The sequence below is a fragment of the Nicotiana tabacum genome, chromosome 18 (genome assembly GCF_000715075.1).
Source record: "Nicotiana tabacum cultivar K326 chromosome 18, ASM71507v2, whole genome shotgun sequence".
Lineage (NCBI taxonomy): Eukaryota > Viridiplantae > Streptophyta > Magnoliopsida > Solanales > Solanaceae > Nicotiana > Nicotiana tabacum.
In genome coordinates this window covers 20,295,382-20,305,492 of record NC_134097.1, presented here as the reverse complement: position 1 = coordinate 20,305,492, position 10,111 = coordinate 20,295,382, and the positions used below count along the sequence as shown (strand labels likewise).

Sequence of the window (10,111 nt, the reverse complement as noted above, 5' to 3'; positions counted from 1 at the left end):
AAAATTGTAATTTATAGTAGCACTTTTCGTATAGCTTTTAAATATTTGAATTAAAATTTTAAAATATTGAGTTGAAATAATCCAATTTAGTTTTCAAATTTAATTCCATAAGCGCGAACTATATCAGAGAGTATAATCAAATTATTTACTTTTAGGTTTTAGTGTAACGTACAAGTAAGTTTTGACTAATCCCATTAATTATAATTCTGACACCCCCCCCCCTCCATCCACCCCCTTCACCACCACCCAACCTAACCCTACTTCACCTAGAATAAATGATGGAAACCACGCGTATAGCGAAAAAAGAATTAATTTACAGTTACTCCTATTACAGTTTCACGCGTTTGTGTGGGATCAAGATTTAAAATAAAAAATAAAAGTTAAAGCAAAAGCATCAAATAAACGCGTATACTTCCCTTTCAATACTTTCTTATTTCATTTCAAGATAACTATATTCCTATACTTAACTTTGAAACTCTTTTTCATCTTTCATGTTCTGTTTCATTGAATCCCAAGAACAAGAAGAGCCAAAAAATGTTGACTCTAAGCATACTTTTCTTAGCATTTCTCTTCATTCTTGGTTTAATTACAACCCTTTTCAATTTCCCAACAAAAAAATTCCAATCTTGGATCTTTTCTCTTTCAATCAAAGCTCAAACTCCATCTTCATCTCCTCTTTTCAAGAACTCAACTTCAACTTCACCACCTTTGGTTGAACAAAAAATCATGAAAAGGAGTACTTCAAATAGCCATAACAAGGTTGAGTTAAGGAGTATATTTGCAACTTTTGACAAGAACAATGATGGTTACATAACAAAGCAAGAGCTAAAGCAATCACTCAACAATATTGGTATTTATATGGAGGATAGAGATATAGTTGAAATGGTGGAAAAAGTTGATTCAAATAAAGATGGTTTAATTGATCTTGATGAGTTTTATGAGCTTTGTCATTCATTCTTGGGAATACAAGGAGTAATTGGTAGTCAAGAAAATAGTGGAGAAATGAATCAAGAAGAGGAGGCAAATAGAGAGAGGGATCTTAAAGATGCATTTGATGTATTTGATTATGATAAAGATGGATTAATATCAGAGGAAGAGTTGAGTAAAGTACTTTCATCTTTGGGATTGAATCAAGGGAAGAAATTGGAAGATTGTAAGGAAATGATAAGGAAAATTGATGTAGATGGTGATGGTATGGTTAATTTTGATGAATTCAAGAAGATGATGAAACTTGGTGGGAGGCTAATTCCAATTTCTTGAAAAGCCATGCAAATTACTACATATCTTTTTTATTTCATTTTTTATTAGTATACCGTTATGGTCACGAGCAGAATCTTAGCTTGAACCTATTTCGTTCTACCAAAGCAAAATTCAAGAAAACCAATTGAAAGAAAGCCTTATGTTACAAGATGAATCTTTACTAGTAATAGTTTTCATGATTTAGATTTGTACAAATAGGAACAAGAATTTGCATGAATGATTGTATAGTTTAGTTTAGTTTAAGCCTTATGTTACAAGATGAATCTTTACTAGTAATAGTTTTCATGATTTAGATTTGTACAAATAGGAACAAGAATTTGCATGAATGATTGTATAGTTTAGTTTAGTTTACTTTCTTAGTTTCTATGAGAAATTGGATCTTTGGTTTTAGTTAAGTCAACTACCCCTAAGATTTTTCTCCTTTTTTCTTCTCTTTTTAATTAGTTGGATTAGAGAAAATTAAAGCACATGAAGAGGTAGGGGAAGGAGGAAGTATGACAACCTTTGGCTCTGTATTCAAAGTATTTGATCTTAATGTGTTGTTTCAGAGCAGACAATTTCATTGGTTGTACTGACAATATATGTTTGTTTATTACATTGACTTGTTTTCTTATGTTCTTGTTAATTGGTGGAGTACAAGTTTTCCAACCTTTCCAAGTAAGATCTTCATTAGAAAATTCATATTCTAGATCTTGATTCCTGCAACTTTCATAAGCAACTGCAGTTATGGACAAGAGCCAATATTTTGGTATGGCCCCTAATTTTGTTGTAAATTTTGGCAATAAATTTTGATGTAAAATAGGTTGAACAAAATGACTTCTAGAAGAAAATCTATCTCTATTAGAGCTAACGGTCACTTAAGGGGAAAAAATAAAAAATAGCCAAATTTATAACTGGTAATTGAAAAATAGTCATAGTTTCAAAAGTAATCGAAATTTAACCATTTTTCATGTAAAGATAAAATTTGAACAAAAACGCCCTTAAAAATTCGAAAATATTCCAGCACAATATGCTGGAATTCGAATTTTTTATATATGAGCTTCCAACATAATGTGCTGCAATTTCATAATGTGCTGGAGTTCCAACATAGTATGCTGGAAATTTATACACATGAGTTCCATAATTCTGCATATTATGCTGGAATTTTTCGTGTTTCAGCAAAACAGCAACTATTTTCAATTACTTTGCAAACGCTAATTATTTTTCGATTACTGATCACGCCCAACTCTAGTCCTAAAAAGGATAAGCGGTCACTGCAAATAAAATCCGGTCTAAAAGTTCAGAGTCGAATCCCACAGAGAACTAAGGCTTAGCTATATCTGTATAATATCACTAAGAAGACAAGTTTGAACAATTTTCTAAATTATAAAGATTGAGATTTATATTTCTAACTAATTAACTAGCAAATACTAGAAAGCGGTAAAATTATCAACTAACGAGACAAAGGGTTGGAGACTAAATTAAGGAGGTCTAGAGTTAAGATTTTCCCAATTGTCGGAATCCTTCTAGCTATGTTCCCTACAATTTCGCCAATTTATTCTCTACTGATCGTGAGCACTTTAGGTGTCGTACTTCTCTCTCGAGCAACTATAATAATTTACTAGACATATTCTCTCGGACTACGCTAGTTGGTTTTATCTAACCGCTCATTATGACCACTTCAAGGCTTTGTTATTTCTAAACCTACCTTTAAACCCGTTGTATTGATTTCTCACATACGTTAGGAGTGACGTTGTTCAACAACTATCTAAATATGTATCCTTTCTCAAGTAGCACATAATAAATAGGCACAATCAATTGATGGTGAGTCAATCAACAACAATAAACACGTAGTTGAATAAGTAGAGAAATCCAATGGCTCAATTATATAAAAACATAACAAGAATTTATCCTACAAAAGGTTCTATCAAAACCCTAGATAACAATTTAGCTATTCATAATAGTATATAAAAATACAATACTAAAATCATAACCAACAATGAAAAATAGGAAGAGGAAGGAAAAACTCGTTGAAGAATTCTCCGCCTTGCTCCTATTGTGTTCTTGACTCCTTAGGTCGAATCCTCCGTCTCCTTAGCCTCCTTAGGTCTAATTTTATGTCAAAAGTGTGTCCCCCTCTTAAAAATACCGTTTTTCCATGTATATATACCAAGTAGGGTCAGGCCTAAACAATTATACCTTCTCCTACGCGAAAAAGGACAATATTTCACGTCTGGACTGCCCGGCCGCGGTCAAACGTGGTCAACCGCAGTATATGGCAGGTATACTGTCTCAGCCCGCCTCAGCTCTACGGTTGCAGTTTTGACCGCGCTGTTCACCCTATTTCGTTTGGAATTTGAAAAAACGTAAAACATGAAAGTTGTAGCTCTTTGAGTTAGCTTTCCAACCATATATTGTGGAGCCCAAGTGGAGTTCTGAGCAAAATGTTATGTGCATTTTACTAGACAGTACGCAATATGCCTACTCGAGTCTTCGTTTTGTTGCTGTATCATCCGTTGATCCCCGAATACGATCCCGGCTTAATTCCTTGGGCTTTTACTCAGACTTCAAAGCTCCAAATCACTTGAATTCATTCCATAACATCTATATAGCTCGGAATCACTCCTACAAGGCATAAAACACACCGTTAGTGCAAAACACTAGCGATTAAAGCGCAAACTCAACTAAAGTGCAGTAAATTAGAGTGTAATAATCGACTAAAATACGCAATTATAGCCGATCATCAATACCCCACACTTAAACCATTGTTCGTTCTCGAGCAATCAAACTACACTTTATATAGACACGACCTTTTTAAACAATTTTCCTAACTCATCACACCAAGAATATTTAAAATAGACTAAGCACAAAAGTGTAACATCTTCACCTCAAGATTTGACTCACAAGTACCACGCATTATTCACAACTTACCTACTTACTCTAACATAGAGGTCACTGACATTACATTTCCTCATGAATCAAGCGCCCTCACACAACAAAAGAGAGTAGTTCCACACAATAAAATTTAAGAACACTTAGGAACTCAAGATAGAAAGAATTCACTCACTCTCAGAAATAATATTCATATGCCCCAAAAGATGCACCATAAGCTTGCCTGTAGTGTACTGCTTCACTAATCGAGCTCATTCAATCTAGGATCAATTAGGACTTTATTTGGTTATAATGTAGGCTACGGGACGGGTAGGATACATTTAGATATAAGAGTGACTACACCCCCCTAAGCACTTTAATACATATACTTTAACATTCAAACCCCATACTTATGTCAAACCAAAACTCCACCTTCACATCAATGTATATTACCCCATTCTTCTTTAATCACACTTACATCAAGAGCCACCACTTATCAAAGAATTTTTTTTTCACAACAATCCAACTATATTTTTTTTTTCAATTCAAGTGGCTCTTAATTTTTCAAAATAGTGCACCTTTCTCCTGATTTCATTAGTTCCACTCAAAAGCCAAACCAACCACCCCACACTTTCACTTTTACATAAATCATCACAATTCAAGTGCTCGAGAGGTCAGAAGGTTCAAATAGATGGTTAATTCAAATAAATGGGTAAGGCTTGTAATGTGGTTGCCAAAGAAATAAGATTACAGGCTCAAAGAGGTTAACTATGATACATAACAATTAGGTGGGTAAAATATACATATCTGGCTCAACAAGGAAACACCTATATCACTTCCAAGACTGAACAACACTACTATTTCGCTTTGCAAATACACAGGGCAAGTTCTAGGCATCAAATGCAATGCACTGAATAAAGCAAAACCTTACACACACATGACACATAACTCACTCAGGATTGAATTCATAGACACTCTAGTCAAAGCAGTTAAGCAAAGTTAAGATCATAAAATTTAAGGTACTTTTATAAGAGTCAAAAACTGAGCCTAAGCATCACAACCAAAGTACTCACTATTCTCAAGGCATAACAAAGTCAAGAGATATTGCTTTAATTCAAAACAAAACACAATGGATCCTACTTAAAAAAAACTAACTACACTCGGTTCAAACAAAACCCTTGGAAAAGAACCGCGACACAAAGAAAAACGGTAAATACTTACCCGCACCGGGTATTTACACCAAACTATATTAATTCACCATGGTTAATTAATTTAATTAATTAAAATGCATATAACTTACCATGATTAAATTATTAGAGTCCATATGCAAAACAGATGTCATATATCTATTGGTTTGGTGTAAACACCCGGTGTGGGTAAGTTTTTACCAAGAAAAACCAAGGGGGAATTGCTACACTACCTAACAAAAGAAAATATTTTTATTTTATTTTTTTCTTTAGACTTAAATCCCTCAAGAAAATTGTCTAATATATCCATCGTCGGGAAAAGTCCAATCTTTTCTATTTTAAAAAAAAAAATTATTCAATTAAACTAATACAACTAAAATAGCATAGAAAGTCACCTAGACAATCTCCTCACCCCACACTTAAAATTGTACATTGTCCCCAATGCACACCATAACTAATAAAAGGATAAAAGAGACTCCCTGGTAGGCCAAAAGTCGAAGCACTAACAGCTCATGAGGTACTCAGACTTCTCCCAAGCTTGGTCCTTTGTGCGGGTACCTCACACTTAGTTCTAACCATTTGGTTTGTTGTTGCATCTTTCCAATACCTTTGCTTTCCATGCTCCTAGAAAATAAAAAATTGATACTACAAAAATAATACAATTAAAAAAAATTAAAAGAAAGCAATAAAGTTGGGTTGCCTCCCAACAAGCGCTTGATTTAATGTCGCGGCACGACGCGAATCACTTTTTGCCTCCACCTCGAGCTTATGAATTGAACCCCCAATTTGGCATCAAGTTTTCGGCTATGTTCCAGGGGTGGAGGAACAAATCTAATTGGCCCAAGAAACCATTGTATTATTCTACACTTCTTGGCTTTTAGATGAGGTATGTAGTCCTGACTTTCTAGCAAGAAAAATTCCATACTATAGGCACTTTGTTCCTCATTCCTTGACTCCTCAATCGGCTCGGATGACTCTATTTCCATATCATCATCCAAGCCCAATGTGGAAAAAAGTTTGGAGTAAGGACCAATGCGCTCAAACACATGAACTTCAGGACTGACAATATCCTCAACATTAATGATACTAGAGTCAACAAAATTTGTATCATCAAAGTCCTTGGCTGACTCTAGTCTCACTTCTTCAACATCGACATCCTTAAATTGTAGTTGGCTAGGTTGTTGATGTTCTACTCTGACCTCCTTAATTAACATCTCAAATTCATGCTCTTCTTGGCTACTATCCTCAATATTGGCTTGTTGAGCATTAACAGCTCCAACAACTTGATTCAATTGAGCCTCCAAGTTGCGAATAGTTGCCTCTTGCCTCTCTATCTGCAGTTGTTTCTCATTATTTTATTTTAGAAGGCACTTTAACATATCATTGATCTCCTTTAGGTCTGCATCCCCAGGTTCTTTATTCCTGTTAACTTCACAAGAAAAGGTAGAACCATCATAGTAAGGGGTTGGGGGAAGATAAGAAATATAAGCACAACCATAAAAGTGACCATTTTTACCACCACACACATCACACACATTCCACAAATAAGATTGAGTTGGTGCATATAACTCGCTCTTAGGAACGTTTTGAAAATTTTGCCACGGGTGGTTTCCTTCACAATATGTATGGAGATCAATAGTAGAATTATCTACACCTAAATTTTCATAATTCCAAGATGTCATGTTTCTCAAATCAACAGTTATAAAAAAAATACAAAACAAAACAAAACAAAATAAAAGTTCAAATTTGAACCCTAGCAATATATACAGCTACAACTACACCGTTAGTTCCCCGGCAACGGCGCCAAAATTTGATCACGCCCAACTCTAGTCCTAAAAAGGATAAGCGGTCACTGCAAATATAATCTGGTCTAAAAGTCCAGAGTCGAATCCCACAGAGAACTAAGGCTTAGCTATATCTGTTTAATATCACTAAGAAGACAAGTTTGAACAATTTTCTAAATTATAAAGATTGAGATTTATATTTCTAACTAATTAACTAGCAAATACTAGAATGCGGTAAAATTATCAACTAACGAGACAAAGAGTTTGAGACTAAATTAAGGAGGTCTAGAGTTATGATTTTCCCAATTGTCGGAATTCTTCTAGCTATGTTCCCTACAATTTCGCCAATTTATTCTCTACTGATCGTGAGCACTTTAGGTGCCGTACTTCTCTCTCGAGCAACTACAATAATTTACTAGACATATTCTCTCGAACTACGCTAGTTGGCTTTATCTAACCACTCATTATGACCACGTCAAGGCTTTGTTATTTCTAAACCTACCTTTAAACCCGATGTATTGATTTCTCACATACGTTAGGAGTGAAGTTGTTCAACAACCACCTAAATATGTATTCTTTCTCAAGCAACACATAATAAATAGGCACAATCAATCAATGGCCAATCAATCAACAACAATAAACACGTAGTTGAATAAATAGAGAAATCCAATGGTTCAATTATATAAAAACATAACAAAAATTTATCCTACAAAAGGTTCTATCAAAACCCTAGATAACAATTTAGCTATTCATAATAGTATGTAAAACTACAATACTAAAAATCATAACCAACAATAAAAAATAGGAAGAGGAAGGAAAAACTCGTTGAAGAATTCCTCGCCTTGCTCCTATTTTGTTCTTGACTCCTTAGGTCGAATCCTCCGTCTCCTTAGCCTCCTTAGGTCTAATTTTATGTCAAAAGTGTGTCCCCCTCTTAAAAATACCGTTTTTCCATGTATATATACCAAGTAAGGTCAGCCCAAATAATTATACCTTCTCCTACGCGAAAAAGGACAATATTTCACGTCTGGACTGTCGCGGCCGCGGTCAACCGCGGTATATGGCAGGTATACTGCCTCAGCCCGTCTCAGCTCCGCGGTCGTGGTTTCGCGACCGCGCGTTTCACCCTGTTTTGTTTGGAATTTGAAAACACATAAAACATGAAAGTTGTAGCCCTTTGCGTTAGCTTTCCAACCATATATTGTGGAGCCCAAATGGAGTTCTGAGAAAAAAGTTATGTGCATTTTACTAGACAGTACGCAATATGCCTACTCGAGTCTTTGTTTTGTTGCTTTATCATCCGTTGATCCCCGAATACAATCCCGGCTTAATTCCTTAGGCTTTTACTCAGACTTCAAAGCTCCGAATCACTTGAATTCATTCTATAACATCTATATAGCTCGGAATCACTCCTACAAGGCATAAAACACACCGTTAGTACAAAACACTAGCGATTAAAGCGCAAACTCAACTAAAGTACAGTAAATTAGAGTGTAATAATCAACTAAAATACGCAATTATAACCTATCATCAATTACCAGTCTAAAAACTGACTACCCATACTATTTTCACGTCAATTAAGGAAGAATTGGTCAATCAACTCTAAACTGAGCTTTTAGTGAAAAGCTCAACCTTATAGTTAAGATGATTTTACCTATCGGTGACAACCAATGCATTAATTCCAAATATTGAGAATTGAGGAATAATTGCCTTTATTCCTTGGTCTATAATGTATCATACATCACCTGAGACTATAAAGATAGACTTTGAAAACAGTCCCTTGGTATACAAATGAGGTAATTGTGTGGCATAACACATAAGAGTAGTCCACGTCTAAACCAAGTCTAGTCACAAATTCATGACTTAAAACCAGAAAACATTGACTTTTTCTGATTGTGATATTTCAAAGTCTTTATAAAAATGTCTTTACAAGTCATCTGAATTTACAATGAAATTGAAACTGTACTTGCCGTGTCATAAAAGGGCAAAAGCTTCTTCAATCTTCCGGAGAGACCAACTACTTTGACTAATGATTTTTGTTCAGTTTTATATTCTTATACACTGTCCGCTTAAACTAAGAGGTTATTGCAAAGATAAGATGATAATAGGTAATTCTTTTTAGTATGTGTGAGTTTAATCCTAGGAAAGTAAGTACTCCTACATTGTTAAACTACAATCCAATGGCTATTCCAAAATTAAAATTTGATATTTTCGAACAATTACGAGTCTTTGCACAAAACTCATTGTTCGTTTAAAATTAAGGGCTCACATCTAACATATTGTCAGTGACTTTAATAATAGCGGCGTCAGGGTACCTGTTACTATTTTCACTGCCCAATTACGCCAAAAGATGCGGTTAATACATCCAGAACCACACTTGCAACCCAAGTCAATTCGCGAGGCTTTTTAAACCGCTAGGACCATCATACTAGTCAACCATCGATGAACTGATTGGATTAACCAACCAAAGTATAGCAGAAGCATTGTCGATTTAGTAAATTTATTCTAAACTTGGTAATATTGAACTCACACACGTATTTTATATATGTTTCGCATTGAAAGTACTGAGTTCGAACAAACCCGTTGCCAAGAGCCGCATCCCCTACTACTACAATGATAATGTAAAAAATCATGAAGCCTTTTGCCCCGATTTTCAGCTTCCACCCCCTAATTTACAGGATTTGGCCGGGGGGGGGGGGGGGGGAGTGTGCGTTAATGCCAATACGGATCTCAAATTGCGGAACACACCACGATAAAGAGATCCAAACCACCTGCTTGCCAGCAAGCTACTCTAATTAATTGGGGCGACGTTTCAACTACAATTTAAACAAAGAAATAAAGCACAAATTTTTTGAAGGACACAATGTATTGATCTCCGTCCTACATTTACAATTGATGTGCTTATCTTAATCCTTTACGCTAGATAAGGAACAGCGTCAAGCCTAATTAAAGAAATTATGTTATTAATTGGGGGGGGGGGGGGGGGAATCATTTCAATTAACCATTAAACAGCCTTAATAAGCACCTATA

The 10,111-nt window shown here is 35.1% G+C and overlaps 1 protein-coding gene across 1 annotated transcript; it reads left to right on the top strand.

Moving 5' to 3' along the window:
- The first annotated feature begins 442 nt into the window (after positions 1-442).
- Positions 443-1,873, top strand: LOC107766031 (calmodulin-like protein 3). The gene has a single exon (XM_016584742.2). The coding sequence runs from the start codon at positions 535-537 to the stop codon at positions 1,258-1,260; it is 726 nt and encodes a 241-aa protein (XP_016440228.1). The 5' UTR covers positions 443-534; the 3' UTR covers positions 1,261-1,873.
- Positions 1,874-10,111: the final 8,238 nt, after the last annotated feature.

Excerpts from the sequence above, each read along its gene's own strand:
- LOC107766031 (XM_016584742.2), top strand. The coding sequence starts at position 535 with ATGTTGACTCTAAGCATACTTTTCTTAGCATTTCTCTTCATTCTTGGT.